The 21,347-nt window shown below is 44.4% G+C and overlaps 1 protein-coding gene across 5 annotated transcripts in view; it reads left to right on the top strand.

Moving 5' to 3' along the window:
* Positions 1-21,347, top strand: part of gria4b (glutamate receptor, ionotropic, AMPA 4b) — a 202,376-nt gene that overhangs the window by 140,963 nt on the left and 40,066 nt on the right. For all 5 annotated transcript variants that reach the window (XM_046326651.1, XM_046326634.1, XM_046326669.1 and 2 more), the window contains exons 4-8: positions 691-875; positions 5,197-5,250; positions 5,927-6,085; positions 13,683-13,850; positions 21,235-21,339. In XM_046326651.1, the coding sequence (XP_046182607.1) occupies positions 691-875; positions 5,197-5,250; positions 5,927-6,085; positions 13,683-13,850; positions 21,235-21,339 (671 nt within the window). The remainder of the gene's footprint in view (positions 1-690; positions 876-5,196; positions 5,251-5,926; positions 6,086-13,682; positions 13,851-21,234; positions 21,340-21,347) is intronic.

The raw sequence follows: 21,347 nt of genomic DNA, 5'->3' as shown, positions 1-21,347 counted from the left end.
ATTGTGGCTTCAGTTTTATGATATCAGTAGTACTCAGTAATATCACTCAATCATTTCCCAGCCAATAGGAAGCAGGGTTGGCATTTAGTCTGACTGAATTGACCCTAACCCTGAAAGGAGAGCAGACTATAAGTGCAGAATCCTAATATGAGACCCACTCCGTGCTGATTTGGGGACCAACACTGTAAATGATTGTAGTGCAGATGTGATGGTGCAATGCATCTGACTGTTGTGCATTCAATATGCAAATGTTGTTGTCTTTTCCTGCAGTCAAATGACCTAGTGGCCTCACGGGTGTAATGTTATTCATATTTTTCATAATTTCATAGTTAATAAACATTATTTCTATAAACCCGTAGAAAATCCTGTGTTTTTATGTCAAACGGTTTGGTTATATTTCAGTCTTCAGTGATGTATATAAAGTGTAAAATTGGGATGCAAACTCAAAATTGGATACATTTCAACTCTATATCTGACATGGTACAGGTGTCTTATTTTTTGTAAACCCATAACCATATGTGTGAGGTGTATACTTCTGTTTCAAAGTAGATTTGTTTAAGACTACCAAGAAACACTGTGACCTTGATTTAGCCCACTGCAGTAAAATATTAATTAATTGTCACTATGTAGCTAAATAAATTATTGGAATAAAATTCCGTGATCTGATTGGTGGTTGGTCTCGTCCCTCAGGGTACGCCATACTGCAGGCCATCATGGAGAAGGCGGGCCAGAACAGCTGGCAGGTGAGCGCCATCTGTGTGGAGAGCTTCGACGACGCTGCCTACCGGCGCCTCCTGGAGGACCTGGACCGACGGCAGGAGAAGAAGTTTGTCATCGACCTTGAGGCCGATAGGCTCACCAACATGCTGGAGCAGGTGAGATCAGTCAGCCAATCAGTCATGGCAGGCAGGCAGGAAGAAAGAAAAAGGTAATTAAGGCAGCTAGCGAGTTAGGCAGTTGGGCAGCTGGGCAGTTAGGCAGTTGGGCAGTTGGGCAGCTGGGCAGTTAGGGAGTTAGGCAGTTAGGGAGTTAGGGAGTTAGGGAGTTAGGCAGTTAGGCAGTTAGGGAGTTAGGGAGTTAGGGAGTTAGGGAGTTAGCCAGTTAGGCAGTTAGGCAGTTAGGCAGTTAGGGAGTTAGGGAGTTAGGCAGTTAGGCAGTTAGGGAGTTCAAGAGGCTCAAAAACATACTGGAGTAGGTCAATCAATCAATGAAATCAATTAATCAATTCATCTATACAGTCTAAAACAGGTGACAGAACCATTTGGTAACGAAAATGACTAGAGGAAACACTTTCTTTCATTTCAACTTGAGACCTGCAGTGGATTTTACAGTTCTAGAGTGCTTACTTGAATTAATTAGCTGCAAACATGATTCATTAATATTTTGTGGTACAATCTGAGATGGTCCATATTGTACCGAACACAATTGTCATATTTTACATAATCATTCAGGTTTAGGTATATTCAGTCTAGTAGGTCAAATTGTAGAATGTTTGAATAGCTTCTGGCGCCACTCAGTTGCCTATATGTAGTCAGAGTTACAAACCGAATAACCCCCTTCTCTGTTTCATAGTGTACTCATCCACCATCCCCCAGGCAACCAGTATCTCTATCTCACCTTTCAATTATTTAGCAAATTTCAGCTCCGGCATCTGTCACTGTGCTAACGACTCAGTGTTTATGTGAGTGTGTGCGAGTCAGTATGTGTGTGTGGTGTGCTTTTGTGGGAGCCGGGCTCACCTCCAACAGTTCCCATTGTCTCTCAGTAGGCGTCAGTACACACAACGTAATCTTAATCAGCAGGTCACATCTAATATACACATTGGTATTCAGTAGTATCTTGTGTTCACCAGGGATGCAGTGGTAAAAACTAGTTTTTTGAATGGTCCCAATTTTAATAAGGGTAAATTCACTTTTCTTTAGCATAGCTTATTTTCATCTTCCCTCTAGTGTTATTGTTTCCAAACCATTTTTTGTTTCGTTACCTTGTCATTTAGCAATGTTCAGAAAAATCTAGCTAGCATTTTAGGAGAATGGAGCACTGCTAGTGGAAACAGATTGTATTTGTTAGCAGTGCATTCAAACCCATTAGGCTAAAACTTTAAACAAACAACAATGAATGCTTTACTGAACATTTAGAAAGTCTTCATCATCACTACATTGATACTGTACCTCACAAATCATCTATAATCCAAGTCATACTACAGGGTGACATAAGCAACAGGGTCAGCCCTATCTGGGATCCTTGGGATATCCCAACTCTGACGTTACCCCATTGAAGTTGACATTTAAAATAGTTGAGGTAAGGGTTAGGCTAGGGATGTGGTTAACCTCTCTGGGATCGTTCGGGACGCTAGTGTCCCACCTCGCTGACAGCCAGTGAACTTGCAGGGCTCCAAATTCAAAACAACAGAAATCTCATAATTAAAATTCCTCAACCATATAAGTATTTTACACCATTTTAAAGATACACTTCTTGTTAATCCAACCAGAGTGTCCGATTTCAAAAAGGCTTTTCAGCGAAAGCTGAACATATCATTATGTTAGGTCAGCAACTAGTCACAGAAAGCATTCTCCAACCAAAGAGAGTTATTTCATGTGGCTCTGCAATTTCTCCAGATGTTTTGGAGGCATTTCTGAACATGGCGCCAATGTAAACTGAAGTTTTTGAATATAAATATGAACTTGATAGAACAGAACATACATGTATTGTGTAACATTGAGTCCTGGGAGTATCATCTGATGAAGATTGTCAAAGGTTAGTGATTCATTTGATCTATATTTCTGCTTTTTGTGACAACAGAAATACTCATCATAAACTTTCATGAAAGATACGTTTTACATAGAATTAAAGATAAACTTGTTCTTAACTTCTTGTGACTAGCAATCCCGTATCCGGGAGCGTAATCATAGCCTCAAGCGCATTACCATAACACAACTTTTCCTATTCATGAAAATCGCAAATTAAATGAAATAAATATATTCAAACACAAGCTTTGTCTTTTGTTAACAACACTGTCATCTCAGATTTTCAAAATATGCGTTACAGCCAACGCTAGACAAGCATTTGTGTAAGTTTAGGCTTTGCTGGCAGCAAGCAACATTTTCATGAAAATAAGAAAAGCAACCAAATTAAATAATTTACCTTTGAAGAACTTCAGATGCTTTCACTCAGGAGACTCCCAGTTAGATAGCAAATGTTCCTTTTTTCCAAAAATATTATTTTTGTAGGCGAAATAGCTCCCGTTTGTTCGTCCTGCTTGGCTGAGAAATCGACCGAAAAATACTTAAACTATAACGGCAAACTTTTTTGCTCCATAATATCGACAGAAAAACGGCAAACGTTGTTTAGGATCCATCCTCAAGGTGTTTTTAACATATGTATTCGATAATATATCCGTCGAGGCAGTTGGTTTCTCATAAGAAACGATTGGAAAAATGGCTACCTCAGTATTTTACGCAAGGTTTTCTGCGGGAGTCATCATGTGACCACATGCCATATATGGTCCCTTACAGCCATTCTTCAAGGGAAATGCCTAAAAAGACATCACAATGCTGTAGACACCTTGGGGAAAATGTGGAAAACGTAAGCTCATTCGTAGCTCATTCACAGCCATATAAGGAGTCATTGGCATGAGGCGGTTTGAAAAAATGTGGCACTTCCTGATTGGATTTCTATCAGGGTTTCGCCTGAAACATCAGTTCTGTTGCACTCACAGACAATATCTTTGCAGTTTTGGAAACGTCAGAGTGTTGTCTTTCCAAAGCTGTCAATTATATGCATAGTCAAGCATATTTTTGTGACAAAACATCCAAAAATTAAAATAGCGCCTCCTATATCGAAGAGTTTAATGCAACCGCTGTGTCAGATTTTAAAAAGCTTAACGGTAAAAGCACAATATTCAATCATCTGAGGACAGTGTTCAGACACAAAAGCAAGCCATACAGTTACCTGCCAAATTGTGGAGTCAACAAAAGTCATAAATAGCATTATAAATCTTCACTTACCTTTGCTGATCTTCGTCGGAATGCACTCCCAGGTCTCCCACTTCCACAAGAAATGTTTTTTTTTTTCAATTTACCTTCATAATTTTGTCCAAATACCTCCATTTTGTTTGCACGTTTAATTCACTTTTCCAAAGCACAATGCGCCAGTGCAAAATCCAGACGAAGTCGAAAGAGTTCCATTACAGTTTGTAGAAACATGTCAAACGAGGTTTACAATCAATCCTTAGGGACTTTTTATAATAAATCTTCAATAATATTCCAACCGGACAATAGCGTATTCATTACACAGCAAAAAGAAGGAATGGCGCGCCCGCGTGACCGCGCAGTAAACAACAGATTGGCCACAGCTTAGTCCACTTGTTGAAATAGCTCTTATTCAACCCCCTTCCACAATAGAAGCCTCAAACAACTTTCTAAAGACTGTTGACATCTGCTGGAAGCCTTGGGAAGTGCAATCTGGCCCCATAGACACAGCATATTGGATAGGCAATCACTTAAATGAAACTGCAAACCTCAGATTTCTCACTTCCTGGTTGGATTTGTCTCAGGTTTTCGCCTGCCATATGAGTTATGTTATACTCACAGACATCATTCAAACAGTTTTAGAATCTTCAGAGTGTTTTCTATCCAATATGAAACATAATATGCATATATTTGTATCTGGGACAGAGTAGCAGGCAGTTTACTCTGGGCACCTTATTCATCCAAGCTACTCAATACTGCCCATTGTCACCAAGAAGTTAAGGTAAAAGTAAGGGCTACGTTTAGGGTTAGGGTTTAGCAGCTGTCTTCAGTTCAATGTCTGTTTAGCTACCTGAGATCTGCTTGTGTTCAATGGATCAATGAACATTCTCTGTCTCTCTCTCCATGCCTGGAGCATTTTCATATTCCCTACTACCTGGCCTCAGATAGTGGCTGGCTGTCTGTCTGTCGGTCTATCTCCTCGTGTGGCACTCATCCGGATGCCTACTCATTTGTTTAGACAGCCTGCACGTCTGATTTCTCCCCATGAAAGACAATGTTGACGCGATGCCAAGCCGCACACACTGGGGTGTCATTCAACTGACAGCCAATTAAGCTTGCTAATGCTAATCCAGTCGGGTTCACTCAACGTTTGTCGAACGTTTGTCCCTTTCCAGTCGGGTTGACTTAATGTTTCTCTAACGCTTCTTCCTCCCTTCTCTCGCAGATTGTCAGTGTCGGAAAACATGTCAAAGGCTACCATTACATCATGGCTAACTTGGTGAGGAAAAAAATCCTGGCATGTCTTGACTACACCATTTCTCTCTCATTCTCTCTCTCTGTCTCTGTCTCTCTCTCTGTCTCTCTCTCTGTCTCTGTCTCTGTCTCTGTCTCTGTCTCGCTCTCTCTGTCTCTCTGTCTCTATCTCTCTGTCTCTCTGTCTCTCTGTCTCTCTCTCTCTCTCTCTCTCTCTCTCTCTCTCTCTCTCTCTCTCTCTCTCTCTCTCTCTCTCTCTCTCCACGTCTATGTAATTAGTATTCAGCCCATTTCCACAGTGACAGTGTATTAATGATGTCCAGAACAGGACAGCTCAGTGTTTGTGTGTGTGTGTGTGTGCATCTACATGTGAGTGACTGTGTGTGTGACAGTACTGGAGGCATCAGAGCACTGGGCTGGGAGAGACTACTGTTGGCACAATCCTTCTTACCAGCCCTCTGCTGCAGAAGCAGGGCGTCGACACAATTCAGGCTCAGCCGGTGATCCCAGATCTTAGAAAAGGCTAGGGGAAAGAACTATCTGGTGTCCTTTTTTGTTGCGGTATAACATAATGCTCTGCCTCTCTTTCTCTCTCTCCCTCCCCCTCGGTTTATTTCGCTCCCTCTTTCCATCTACCTTTTGCATGCCTTCCTCATTCTCCTTACTTCTCTCCATTGATGTCTTTCTCTCTCTCTCCTCAGGGTTTTAAGGACATCAACCTCGAGCGCTTCATGCATGGCGGGGCCAACGTGTCAGGCTTCCAGCTAGTGGACTTCAGTAACCCCATGGTCATCAAGCTGATGCAGCGCTGGAACAAGCTGGACCAGAGGGAGTACCCAGGCTCCGACAGCCCCCCGAAGGTAACACCCTGACTGGGATTAAGTCTCCTCTAATGTCATATGCCTTTCCCCCATTTGCTGAAGAGCGACAGCCCCCCGAATGTACACCATGCCTGGAGTAAGGTCTTCTCCCCTAAGGTTCTCTCCTGTATCTCTCCTCTAAGGCATGGGGGATAGAACCCATGGAGGATTTAAAAGAGCTGAGCCCAAGTCAATACAATTCTTCAGTAGATAACCTCTAGTTCTGACTGGCTGGGCTGGCTGGCTGGCTGGCTGGCTGGCTGGCTGGCTGGCTGGCTGGCTGACTGACTGAATAGCTGGCTGACTGACTGTGTGTAGGATTACTTTAGACTCTGGTCAGTCTGGTCTGGTGCATGGGAAGGTGGCTTTAGGATTCTACAGGACCAACTGCAGAGGTATGGGTTTGCCTGCTAGGGCTGGGAGATATGCAGACGCACACTTACATAGACGTGCATACACACACACACTTAGAATACATTACATTTACATTTACATTTAAGTCATTTAGCAGACGCTCTTATCCAGAGCGACTTACAAATTGGTGCATTCACCTCATGACATCCAGTGGAACAGTCACTTTACAATAGTGCATCTAAATCTTAAAGGGGGGGGGTGAGAGGGATTACTTATCCTATCCTAGGTATTCCTTAAAGAGGTGGGGTTTCAGGTGTCTCCGGAAGGTGGTGATTGACTCCGCTGTCCTGGCGTCGTGAGGGAGTTTGTTCCACCATTGGGGGCCAGAGCAGCGAACAGTTTTGACTGGGCTGAGCGGGAACTGTACTTCCTCAGTGGTAGGGAGGCGAGCAGGCCAGAGGTGGATGAACGCAGTGCCCTTGTTTCCATGTTGAGCCTGGGCTCGAAACATAACATTCCTTTCAGACCGTAGACAGGCCACGCCCCATGGATGAACGCAGTGCCCTTGTTTGGGTGTAGGGCCTGATCAGAGCCTGGAGGTACTGAGGTGCCGTTCCCCTCACAGCTCCGTAGGCAAGCATCATGGTCTTGTAGCGGATGCGAGCTTCAACTGGAAGCCAGTGGAGAGAGCGGAGGAGCGGGGTGACGTGAGAGAACTTGGGAAGGTTGAACACCAGACGGGCTGCGGCGTTCTGGATGAGTTGTAGGGGTTTAATGGCACAGGCAGGGAGCCCAGCCAACAGCGAGTTGCAGTAATCCAGACGGGAGATGACAAGTGCCTGGATTAGGACCTGCGCCGCTTCCTGTGTGAGGCAGGGTCGTACTCTGCGGATGTTGTAGAGCATGAACCTACAGGAACGGGCCACCGCCTTGATGTTAGTTGAGAACGACAGGGTGTTGTCCAGGATCACGCCAAGGTTCTTAGCGCTCTGGGAGGAGGACACAATGGAGTTGTCAACCGTGATGGCGAGATCATGGAACGGGCAGTCCTTCCCCGGGAGGAAGAGCAGCTCCGTCTTGCCGAGGTTCAGCTTGAGGTGGTGATCCGTCATCCACACTGATATGTCTGCCAGACATGCAGAGATGCGATTCGCCACCTGGTCATCAGAAGGGGGAAAGGAGAAGATTAATTGTGTGTCGTCTGCATAGCAATGATAGGAGAGACCATGTGAGGTTATGACAGAGCCAAGTGACTTGGTGTATAGCGAGAATAGGAGAGGGCCTAGAACAGAGCCCTGGGGGACACCAGTGGTGAGAGCGCGTGGTGAGGAGACAGATTCTCGCCACGCCACCTGGTAGGAGCGACCTGTCAGGTAGGACGCAATCCAAGCGTGGGCCGCGCCGGAGATGCCCAACTCGGAGAGGGTGGAGAGGAGGATCTGATGGTTCACAGTATCGAAGGCAGCCGATAGGTCTAGAAGGATGAGAGCAGAGGAGAGAGAGTTAGCTTTAGCGGTGCGGAGCGCCTCCGTGATACAGAGGAGAGCAGTCTCAGTTGAATGACTAGTCTTGAAACCTGACTGATTTGGATCAAGAAGGTCATACAGTACCTGCTAACTGTGGTGCAGTCTCGTGGAGAGGTTCAGGCTATGTGATTGTGTCACAATCTCCTCGTTGTCTCACACCTGTGGACTTTCTTAGTATTGGAATAGTGTAACCCAATGCCTGAGGGAGCTCCACTCTTGCTAGGGGCCATGAGAACTGATGCATTTTAGCTGTCCTGATGCACTTGAAATGTACTGGACCCATGCTCTACAAATTCTATCCAGAAGATTCTGTACGTTGCTAATTAACCAGCTAAGGAACTTAAAATGGTTTGGATGAAACATCAAAGAGAAGTTGAAAATAATCTTAAATGTTGAAAATATTATAAACTCTCCCTTTAAGGGGCTCTGTGAGCAGCAGTCACCTACCACCCGGACACATCAGTGCGTCATGAGTCAGAATCTCTGAGGGCTGATCTGAGATGCATTTCCTAGGAATTGATGGGAGGGGGAGGGAGGGGGAGAGAGCGAGTGGGGGGGTAGGTAGGGGAGAGATGGTATGGAGGGGGCATCATCATCAGCACTGTTGTTGGTCCACCCTGGGGGTCATTGGCCCTAGCTGCGAGAATGTGACGGACTAACCGATTTAAGCTATACTGCTGTGCCACGACGCCCAGTGTGTGTGTATGCTTGTGTTTTTGCTCCAATATCCATGCAGATCACTCAAGATTGACTTCAAAATTGAACATCTGTCTATGTCCTGAGGACATCGGGAAATGCCTTCAAAACCGGCCACTAGGGGCAACAGTGCTATTTCCATGAAGTGGGCTTGGGTTTTGCATTGTGGACAGGGGTGGTGAACGGGCATAATCCCATTACTCCGGATCTGAAGGTCTCGTGTTCTTTCCCAGTGGTAGATAGTCATTTTATTTTTATTAGCCTATCTTAACTCAGCCATGCCTACATGTAATGTTTTAACCCTATCCAAAACCTTTGAAAATGTGAGGTTTCAAGAAAATGTACTGGCTTGAGCAAGACGAATGAAGGGTGTCAAAAACACTTTGAAATTTGATCTTTGGAGAAACGTGGATAAACGTCAGAATCTAAAGTGAAATTGGTAAAACCATTCCAATGTTCTCCCTACCAAACAACCCTTCTGGTGTACAGTAGCACCATCCATAGTTTTTCATTTTGTAATTACTGGAGCCCAACAGTGTTCTGGTCACAGTCTAGATCAGGGATGTCAAACATACGGCCCATGGAGAGTTTTGGTCAAACGTAGTGCACTATATAGTGAATAAACTATCCAAAATGGTTATTCAGCTGTTCCCATAGGAGAACCTTTTTTTGGTTCCAGGTAGAACTCTTTTTGATTCCAGTTAGAACTCTTTTGGGAGCCATGTAGAAGCCGTTGTGGAAAGGGTTCTACATGGAACACAATATGATTGTACTTGGAACCAAAAGGTTTCTAACTGGAACCAAAAAGGGTTCTTCAAAGGGTTCTCCTATGGTGACGGCCGAAGAACTCTTTTAGGTTCTAGATAGCACCTTCCCAGGTCCACGAACCAAGGCAGTATTTCATTATAATCACACTTTGGATGTGTTGTGATTTGTAGGTTGGTTATGACTTGTAGTATTATGGAACTTGGCCTGCGGGTGGTTTGACTTGTAGTATTATGGAACTTGTCCTGCGGGTGGTTTGACTTGTAGTATTATGGAACTTGTCCTGCGGGTGGTTTGACTTGTAGTATTATGGAACTTGTCCTGCGGGTGGTTTGACTTGTAGTATTATGGAACTTGTCCTGCGGGTGGTTTGACTTGTAGTATTATGGAACTTGTCCTGCGGGTTTGACTTGTAGTTTGAACTTGTCCTGCGGGTGGTTTGACTTGTATTATGGAACTTGTCCTGCGGGTGGTTTGACTTGTAGTATTATGGAACTTGTCCTGCGGGTGGTTTGACTTGTAGTATTATGGAACTTGTCCTGCGGGTGGTTTGACTTGTAGTATTATGGAACTTGTCCTGCGGGTGGTTTGACTTGTAGTATTATGGAACTTGTCCTGCGGGTGGTTTGACTTGTAGTATTATGGAACTTGTCCTGCGGGTGGTTTGAGTAAAAAATGAATAAATACAACAAAAAAATAGTGAATGGTGGGGGACGAACTCATTATACTTTAAAATAACTAAAAGCAAATGGAAACTGTAGAAATTATAATGGACCTACATTCATATAGTTTCTTTCCTGTGTACAGCCTACTGATAATCAATATAATTAAAACTAGACAGTCAAGGAGCATGGTAAATTCCAAAAACAATAGATAGAGGACCATTTTTATCAATTTTGCTCACAAGGAAATATATAACATTTTCAGTGCGGCCCTCCGGACCTCGTTGAAGACCGAATGCGACCCCCGGGGCAAAATGAGTTTGACACCCCTGGACAAAACAGCTACAACACCCTCCTCTCCCCATTCATAACTCCTTGGCAGGACTGTCCCTCTTCTATTTAAGTGCCCAGACTCTTACCAATGCCAAACATGTATCAGTTTGTGCCAGCCTTCATGCCCAGGGAGCGGGTGGCATCAGCGTTGGTTATTGCCCCCTTTGACCCTTGTTGGTGTAGGCAGCTTGTCCACTCCTGGCACAGGGTTGGTGGTCCACACACACACACACACACACACACACACACACACACACACACACACACACACACACACACACACACACACACACACACACACACACACACACACACACACACACACACACACACACACACACACACACACACACCGTGGCCCCCACAGAGAGCTGAAATGAACAAGGGTGGAAGGAGAGCGGTGTTAATGAGAAGGATTTCCCCAGGCCAGAGTGAAGGTTAAATTAACTCTCCAATAAGGATTTCCCCAGGCCAGAGTGAAGGTTAAATTAACTCTCCAATAAAGATTTTCCCAGGCCAGAGTGAAGGTTAAATTAACTCTCCAATAAGGATTTTCCCAGGCCAGAGTGAAGGTTAAATTAACTCTCCAATAAAGATTTTCCCAGGCCAGAGTGAAGGTTAAATTAACTCTCCAATAAGGATTTTCCCAGGCCAGAGTGAAGGTTAAATTAACTCTCCAATAAGGATTTTCCCAGGCCAGAGTGAAGGTTAAATTAACTCTCCAATAAGGATTTTCCCAGACCAGGGTGAAGGTTAAATTAACTCTCCCACATTGGATAACTGATTCCAGGCCCACTCTGTGCTACAGTAGACTAAACACTCAGACCTCTTTTCCCCTCTCTCTCTCTCTCTCTCTCTCTCTCTCTCTCTCTCTCTCTCTCTCTCTCTCTCTCTCTCTCTCTCTCTCTCTCTCTCTCTCTCTCTCTCTCTCTCTCACCATCCACTGTGTCTGTCAGCAGCACACTGATTGTTTAAGCTCTGCCTGGTCCTGGCCAAACTGATCCTGATATGAGCCATGACAAGCTGATGTGATTGGCTACACTGTTACTGCCTTCATCTGTACCGCATTACCGAATCTCTGTTTCTCTCTACACTAGTTCTTTAAGACGGGGTTATTGTTAGGTGATTGCTAATGAATTTGGCATCACATGGCGAGAGAGTTAGTCACAATAACACAATGTACCTTGCTGTATTACAGGCATTTTGAAAAGTATATTTTTAATGCCCAGTATACAGTATCCTGGGTACTTTCTCTGTTCGGCTATTACATATTACTTCTTGCCACTCCTGTCATTTCCCAAAGTGGAGTAGAATGTTAACTAAAACGTCTGGTACCCAGACTATGTATACTGTACACACACGCAGAAACCTTTGTCTCTTTTCATAGTCACATGGGTGAGCAAACACACCCCATCCCTCCATCACACACCCCATCCCTCCATCACACACACCCCATCCCTCCATCACACACACCCCATCCCTCCATCACACACACCCCATCCCTCCATCACACACCCCATCCCTCCATCACACACCCCATCCCTCCATCACACACACCCCATCCCTCCATCACACACACCCCATCCCTCCATCACACACACCTCATCCCTCCATCACACACACCCCATCCCTCCATCACACACACCCCATCCCTCCATCACACACCTCATCCCTCCATCACACACACCTCATCCCTCCATCACACACACCCCATCCCTCCATCACACACCTCATCCCTCCATCACACACACCCCATCCCTCCATCACACACACCCCATCCCTCCATCACACACCTCATCCTTCCATCACACACACCTCATCCCTCCATCACACATACCCCATCCCTCCATCACACACCCCATCCCTCCATCACACACACCCCATCCCTCCATCACACACACCCCATCCCTCCATCACACACACCTCATCCCTCCATCACACACCCCATCCCTCCATCACACACACCCCATCCCTCCATCACACACATCCCCATCCCTCCATCCCTCCATCACACCCCCATCCCTCCATCACACATCCCCATCCCTCCATCACACACCCCCATCCCTCCATCACACACACCCCATCCCTCCATCACACACACCCCATCCCTCCATCACACACACCCCATCCCTCCATCACACACATCCCCATCCCTCCATCACACACACCCCATCCCTCCATCACACACACCCCATCCCTCCATCACACACACCCCATCCCTCCATCACACACACCCTCCATCCCTCCATCACACACACCCCATCCCTCCATCACACACACCCCATCCCTCCATCACACACCCCATCCCTCCATCACACACCCCATCCCTCCATCACACACACCCATCCCTCCATCACACACACCCCATCCCTCCATCACACACACCCCATCCCTCCATCACACACACCCCATCCCTCCATCACACACACCCCATCCCTCCATCACACACACCCCATCCCTCCATCACACACACCCCATCCCTCCATCACACACACCCATCCCTCCATCACACACACCCCATCCCTCCATCACACACACCCCATCCCTCCATCACACACACCCCATCCCTCCATCACACACCCCCATCCCTCCATCACACACACCCCATCCCTCCATCACACACACCCCATCCCTCCATCATCCCTCCATCACACCCCATCCCTCCATCACACACACCCTCCATCACACACCTCATCCCTCCATCACACACACCTCATCCCTCCATCACACACACCCCATCCCTCCATCACACACCCCATCCCTCCATCACACACACCCCATCCCTCCATCACACACCCCATCCCTCCATCACACACACCTCATCCCTCCATCACACACACCCCATCCCTCCATCACACACCCCATCCCTCCATCACACACACCCCATCCCTCCATCACACACACCTCATCCCTCCATCACACACACCCCATCCCTCCATCACACACCCCATCCCTCCATCACACACCCCATCCCTCCATCACACACCTCATCCCTCCATCACACACCCCATCCCTCCATCACACACCCCATCCCTCCATCACACACACCTCATCCCTCCATCACACACACCTCATCCCTCCATCACACACCCCATCCCTCCATCACACACTCCATCCCTCCATCACACACACCTCATCCCTCCATCACACACCTCATCCCTCCATCACACACACCTCATCCCTCCATCACACACCTCATCCCTCCATCACACACCTCATCCCTCCATCACACACACCTGACGCTTCACTCCTGTTCGCCAGTACACTTCGGCTTTGACCTACGACGGCGTGATGGTGATGGCGGAGGCCTTCAGGAACCTGCGTAGGCAGAAAGTGGACATCTCTCGCAGGGGGAACGCTGGGGACTGTCTGGCCAACCCCGCCGCCCCATGGAACCAGGGCATCGACATGGAGCGCACCCTCAAACAAGTATCTATCACTGCACCTCAAAGACATTTCGGTTCATGAAATAACTACAAACAACTCCCCGGCAAACCGGGAACATTGCCAGAACATTAGCTAAGATTCCCATCAAGTTCTAGTTAGGGTTTTATACAGTATAACATTCTGTTCTTTAAATGTTCCCAGAATGTTTCATTAGATGAATTGGGTTGTGAGAACAGTGTGGGTACATTGCAGAAGATAGGTTTTCAAAACACACAATATGCTCAGTTGTGATGACATTCATACAATGTTGGGTTACACAGGACATTCCTATGTTGTAAGCATGTTGACAGAACACCTGGTCTAAGTTCTTTAAAAGGTCCCAGAACATTACATTAAATTATGGGAGTTGTCTGGGATGTTGCAACAATATTATTTTGATGTTCTTATAGGTTGCATAGAACATTACCACAATGTTCCACAATTTTCCAAACTTTGCTATAGGTTGCATAGCAAAGTTTTAACTTAATATTCCATTGATATTCAACTAATATAAATTTAACTTCTCTTTGAGGTCCTCAGAACATTTAGAAAATGTTATATTTTGTTGTTGTTGTACCTAATATTACCACAACATTCTCAGCATGCAAATTTGTAAATGTCCATAAAACAGAAGAAAGCAGATAGGAAAATATCGCCATTATGTTTCTCTAGAGATATAATGGCAATTCACATCTGAAAGTGATTGAAGGACACATGTAATTTATATGTAATTCATAGAACATTTGATCTAAGAATGCAGAACTAAGAACAGATACAGCCCTTGGTTCACTCCAGACCTGACTGCCCTCGACCAGCACAAAAACATCCTGTGGCGGACTTCAATAGCATCGAACTGTCCCCGCGATATGCAACTGTTCAGGGAAGTCAGGAACCAATACACGCAGTCAGTCAGGAAAGCTAAGGCCAGCTTCTTCAGGCGGAAGTTTGCATCCTGTAGCTCCAACTCCAAAAAGTTCTGGGACACTGTGAAGTCCATGGAGAACAAGAGCACCTCCTCACAGCTGCCCACTGCACTGAGGCTAGGGAACACGGTCACCACCGACAAATCCATGATTATCGAGAACTTCAACAAGCATTTCTCAACGGCTGGCCATGCCTTCCGCCTGGCTACTCCTACCTTGGCCAACAGCTCCGGCCCCCCCGCAGCTCCTCGCCCAAGCCTCTCCAGGTTCTCCTTTACCCAAATCCAGATAGCAGATGTTCTGAAAGAGCTGCAAAACCTATCCGCCGCCATTGTCGCAACCCCTATTACCAGCCTGTTCAACCTCTCTTTCATATCGTCTGAGATCCCCAAGGACTGGAAAGCTGCCGCAGTCATCCCCCTCTTCAAAGGGGGTGACACCCTGGACCCAAATTGTTACAGACCTATAACCATCCTGCCCTGCCTATCTAAGGTCTTCGAAAGCCAAGTCAACAAACAGGTCACTGACCATCTCCAATCCCACCGTACCTTCTCCGCTATGCAATCTGGTTTCCAAGCCGGTCACGGGTGCACCTCAGCCACACTCGAGGTACTAAACGACATCATAACCGCCATCGATAAAAGACAGTACTGTGCAGCCGTCTTCATCGACCTTGCCAAGGCTTTCGACTCTGTCAATCACCATATTCTTATCGGCAGACTCAGTAGCCTCGGTTTTTCGGATGACTGCCTTGCCTGGTTCACCAATTACTTTGCAGACAGAGTTCAGTGTGTCAAATCGGAGGGCATGTTGCCCGGTCCTCTGGCAGTCTCTATGGGGGTGCCACAGGGTTCAATTCTCGGGCCGACTCTTTTCTCTGTGTATATCAATGATGTTGCTCTTGCTGCGGGCGATTCCCTGATCCACCTCTACGCAGACGACACCATTGTATACACTTTCGGCCCGTCATTGGACACTGTGCTATCTAACCTCCAATCGAGCTTCAATGCCATACAACACTCCTTCCGTGGCCTCCAACTGCTCTTAAACGCTAGTAAAACCAAATGCATGCTTTTCAACCGATCGCTGCCTGCACCCGCATGCCCGACTAGCATCACCACACTGGATGGTTCCGACCTTGAATATGTGGTCACCTATAAGTACCTAGGTGTCTGGCTAGACTGCAGACTCTCCTTCCAGACCCATATCAAACATCTCCAATCGAAAATCAAATCAAGAATCGGCTTTCTATTCTGCAACAAAGCCTCCTTCACTTACGCTGCCAAGCTTACCCTAGTAAAACTGACTATCCTACCGATCCTCGACTTCGGCGACGTCATCTACAAAATTGCTTCCAACACTCTACTCAGCAAACTGGATGCAGTTTATCACAGTGCCATCCGTTTTGTCACTAAAGCACCTTATACTACCCACCACTGCGACTTGTATGCTGTAGTCGGCTGGCCCTCGCTACATATTCGTCGCCAGACCCACTGGCTTCAGGTCATCTACAAGGCCATGCTAGGCAAAGCTCCGCCTTATCTCAGCTCACTGGTCACGATGGCAACACCCATCCATAGCACGCGCTCCAGCAGGTGTATCTCATTGATCATCCCTAAAGCCAACACCTCATTTGGCCGCCTTTCGTTCCAGTACTCTGCTGCCTGTGACTGGAACGAATTGCAAAAATCACTGAATTTGGAGACTTTTATCTCCCTCACCAACTTCAAACATCAGCTAGCTGAGCAGCTAACCGATCGCTGCAGCTGTACATAATCTATTGGTAAATAGCACACCCATTTTCACCTACCTCATCCCCACAGTTTTTATTTATTTACTTTTCTGCTCTTTTGCACACCAATATCTCTACCTGTTCATGATCATCTGATCATTTATCACTCCAGTGTTAATCTGCAATATTGTAATTATTCGCCTACCTCCTCATGCCTTTTGCACACATTGTATATAGACTCCCCTTTTTTTCTCTGTGTTATTGACTTGTTAATTGTTTACTCCATGTGTAACTCTGTGTTGTCTGTTCACACTGCTATGCTTTATCTTGGCCAGGTCGCAGTTGCAAATGAGAACCTGTTCTCAACTAGCCTACCTGGTTAAATAAAGGTGAAATAAATAAATAAATAAAAAAAAAAACATATGTGACTCATTTCAGGAAACTAGGCATATGTCATGCGTCACTACTTCACAGGAGAGCAGTTTGAACATACATTTACTTTTTATCAAAATGTGTTTTTTGGCAGATATGCCTTCTGGAACATGTGAACTTTCATGTGCCTTAATAACAAACTTGTATGCAATCTGTAAATATGAATAAAATAGTTAAATTACCAGCCTCGTTGGTTTAGCCACGGAAAAAGACAGGCACCTTCCCACTAGCCATGATTGGCTGAGATAATGGATGGGCTAGACATGCCGAGAGATGAGTTCCGATTGGTCTGCCATGTAGCTCTCTGCTGTCTATAACATGAGCTGGTCAGTATGTGTAGGTAATCCTTTCTAACGCTGCTTTTTTTAAGGATATAAATTAGTAGAACTGCAAAAGTGTTGCTCTCCATTTTCTGGAGGACCAAGTTTTGAAATCAGTGGAATTAGAGTATGATAACAAGAGAACACACTGAAGGCTGTTGTAATCCGGAGACAGGTGTTTTATACATCTTCAAACTAAGTGCAACCATGACGTCTGTGACAGAGGGAGAAGCGTCCATCCATGTATACAGGTAAGAGCGTCTAGCTAGTTACATTTTCAGATATTACACATTTCTAATTTTGTCAGAAAGTAATTTTAATTTCAAGATAAAGCTGCCTGGCTCGCTAGCTAACGTTACGTTATGCTGCCAAACATACCCTTGTAAAACTGACCATCTTACCGATCCTCGACTTTGGCGATGTCATTTACAAAATAGCCTCCAACACCGTACTCAACAAATTGGATGCAGTATATCACAGTGCCATCCATTTTGTTACCAAAGCCCCATATACTACCCACCACTGTGACCTGTACTCTCTCGTTTGCTGGCCCTCGCTTCCACTGGCTCCAGGTCATCTACAAGACCCTGCTAGGTAAAGTCCCGCCTTATCTCTGCTCGCTGGTCACCATAGCTGCACCCTCCCGTAGCATCCTCCAGCAGGTATATCTCACTTGTCACCCCCAAAACCAATTCTTTCTTTGGCCGCCTCTCCTTCCAGTTCTTTGCTGCCAATGACTGGAACGAACTACAAAAATCTCTGAAACTGGAAACACTTATCTCCCTCACTAGCTTTAAGCACCAGCTGTCAGAGCAGCTCATAGATCACTGCACCTGTACATAGCCCATCTATAAATATCCCAAACAACTACCTCTTCCCCTACTGTATTTATTCATGTATTTATTTTGCTCCGTTGCACCACAGTATGTCTACTTTGCACACTCATCTATTGTCAAATCTACCATTCCAGTGTTTTAATTGCTATACTGTATTTACTTCGCCACCATGGCCTATTTATTGCCTTTACCTCCCTTATCTCACCTTATTTGCTCACATTGTATATCGACTTATTTTTCTACTGTATTATTGACTGTATGTTTGTTTTACTCCATGTGTAACTCTGTGTTGTTATATGTGTCGAACTGCTTTGCTTTTTCTTGGCCAGGTCGCAGTAAATGAGAACTTGTTCTCAACTAGTCTATCTGGTTAAATAAAGGTCCAATGCAAATAAAAATAAAAGTACCTTTCTGTGATTGTTTCAAATTAAAATGGTTTAAGAAATGCACAATAGCAAAGAGTAAAATCACAAAAAACAATATTACAAGTACACAGCATATAAAGAGAAGGGGAACGTGTTAAATAACTCAGTGGTTGTGTGCCGTGTCCTGATTGACAATATTAGATTGGGGAAAATACACAAGGTCTCAGCTAGTCCCGGGTGGCGCCGAAGGTCAATGATCTGGTTGCAGATCCACAGGTTCAATCCCACATATTCTTGAACCATTTTTCTTTTGAAAAAAGAATGTAAAATTGATGCTAATATCCACTATACTAAAAGAGAGTTTATTTCGTCCAGATTCATAAGTCCAGTCAGAAATGAAGAATTTTGAGCTAACTGTAAAAAATAAAACATTGTAGAAATGAAAATACATTGTAAATATATTGAAATTACATTGTACATTGTAAAATGTACTCTTCAACTTTTTAATAAAACGCACCCAATATAATTCCTGCTTTGAGACACTTGTCTTATTTTTCATGATCTGAAAAAGCGAAAGTGATCTGAGATCAGAACTCATAGTCTTGTATACATTGTAAATATGGGCCCAGAAGTATGCAGTATATGAAGAGGGTGGGTGAAGTCATGGTGAATAACCCAGTTACCAGTATATCCCTATGTTAATTATGTCTAAGAAGGCTAAAAAGGCAGCCGTTATTCCTGGCTGACATGGCAGTATATGTAAGAGCGCTTAATATGTCAGAGCGCTTACCTGGTGGCGCAGGGCATAAAATACCTGGATTGAGATGAAATGCTGTTCAAATGTCTTATGAATTAAATAATGTGCAGTTTGTCAGCATATGTCATGTAAAAATATGTTTGTTTGATTAAATTACTTGTGTGCCTATTTCACCTTGTAGTGGGTCTACAATGCTATCCTCAAATGTGAATTCCAATCAAATCTGGAGAGAACCATAATGAGATGTATTCCAATCAAATCTGGAGAGAACCATAATGGAGATGTATTCCAATCAAATCTGGAGAGAACCATAATGGAGATGTATTCCAATCAAATCTGGAAAGAACCATAATGGAGATGTATTCCAATCAAATCTGGAGAGAACCATAATGGAGATGTATTCCAATCAAATCTGGAGAGAACCATAATGGTGATGTATTCCAATCAAATCTGGAGAGAACCATAATGGTGATGTATTCCAATCAAATCTGGAGAGAACCATAATGGTGATGTATTCCAATCAAATCTGGAGAGAACCATAATGGAGATGTATTCCAATCAAATCTGGAGAGAACCATAATGGAGATGTATTCCAATCAAATCTGGAGAGAACCATAATGGAGATGTATTCCAATCAAATCTGGAGAGAACCATAATGGTGATGTATTCCAATCAAATCTGGAGAGAACCATAATGGAGATGTATTCCAATCAAATCTGGAGAGAACCATAATGGAGATGTATTCCAATCAAATCTGGAGAGAACCATAATGGTGATGTATTCCAATCCGCTTTCTTTTGCTTTAATAAGGAGCTAAATAAAAATGTGCATGCTGCCAATGTTGAGCTAATATTCTGTCAGACTTAAAAATAAAATGTTCTAAAAGTGATTGAAATGTTCTGAGGACCTCCAAGAAAAATATATATTGCGTGAACATTAATGGAATATTATGTCATAAAAACGGACTTATTTGGAAATTGTGGAACATTATGCAACGTGAAATGTGGGAATGTTCTCTGCAACCTTCATGAGTATCACAAGAACATTCTTGCAACATTGAGGAAATGTCCAGTGCGGGTTGGCATGATAGTGTGAAAAGTGTATGAACATTGTATAAATGTCATCACAACTGAGTATATTTTGTGTTTTGGAAACCTATCTCTTGTAATGTATTCACACTTTTCCCACGACCTAAATGTTCTGGGAACCATTAAAGAACTCATAATGGCTGTTCTGTAAAAAGAAATTGCAACATCAAATGAATGTTTTGTGCACCCCGATACAAACATTATCTGAATGGCAGCACAACTGGACAGTTTTAGTGTTTTGGGAACCTATCTCATCATATACCTACAATGTTCCCACAACCTAAAGAAACATTCTGGAAACCTTTAAAGAACAGATGAAATGTGTTCTGGGAATGTTCTTGCAACATAGGGTGAATGTTTTTTGCACCCTAAAGGAAACATTGTAGAATCATCTGCAGAAGTGGAAAGTTGTTGTGTTTTGGGAACATGTATTCTGTGATTTCCACTCAAAATGTTCTCACCAGACTGTTCCATAACCTAATGAAACATTCTGGGAACATTTCAAGAACAGATTAAATGTGTTCTAGGAACATTCTTGCAACATCAGATGAATGTTTTATACAAACATTCTATATTCATCAGCACGACTGGACAGTTTTTGTGTCATAAGAACATTTGCCCGAACGAATGTTCTGGAAACTTTCACAGAACCAAATTTGGTTTGTTGCGTCAAGGATGTCCACAAATTACATCACCAGTCAACACTACATACTATGTCATATGAAATCGATCTTATTAAAAGTAAAATAAAAGTATTCTTCCACTCTGATGTAGTTGCAAAATTCTGGTAATTTCCAGGATCTCCAGAAATCATGGTCGGATGATTCCTGATTTCCTTCTTATTACCTAATGATTCTGGGAATCTTCCAACCAGGATTTCTGGTAATTTTGGTAAAGTTACCGGTGTTGAATACTCGGATGATACTGTTTGCAGGTCCGGTTGCAGGGATTAACAGGTAATGTCCAGTTTGACCACTATGGACGCAGGGTCAACTACACCATGGACGTGTTTGAGCTGAAGAACAACGGACCCAGACGGGTAAGAAG

Source organism: Oncorhynchus gorbuscha, linkage group LG02 (assembly GCF_021184085.1).
Source record: "Oncorhynchus gorbuscha isolate QuinsamMale2020 ecotype Even-year linkage group LG02, OgorEven_v1.0, whole genome shotgun sequence".
Lineage (NCBI taxonomy): Eukaryota > Metazoa > Chordata > Actinopteri > Salmoniformes > Salmonidae > Oncorhynchus > Oncorhynchus gorbuscha.
The sequence above is the reverse complement of the archived record's forward strand: the minus strand, read 5'-3'. Positions and strand labels throughout refer to the sequence as shown.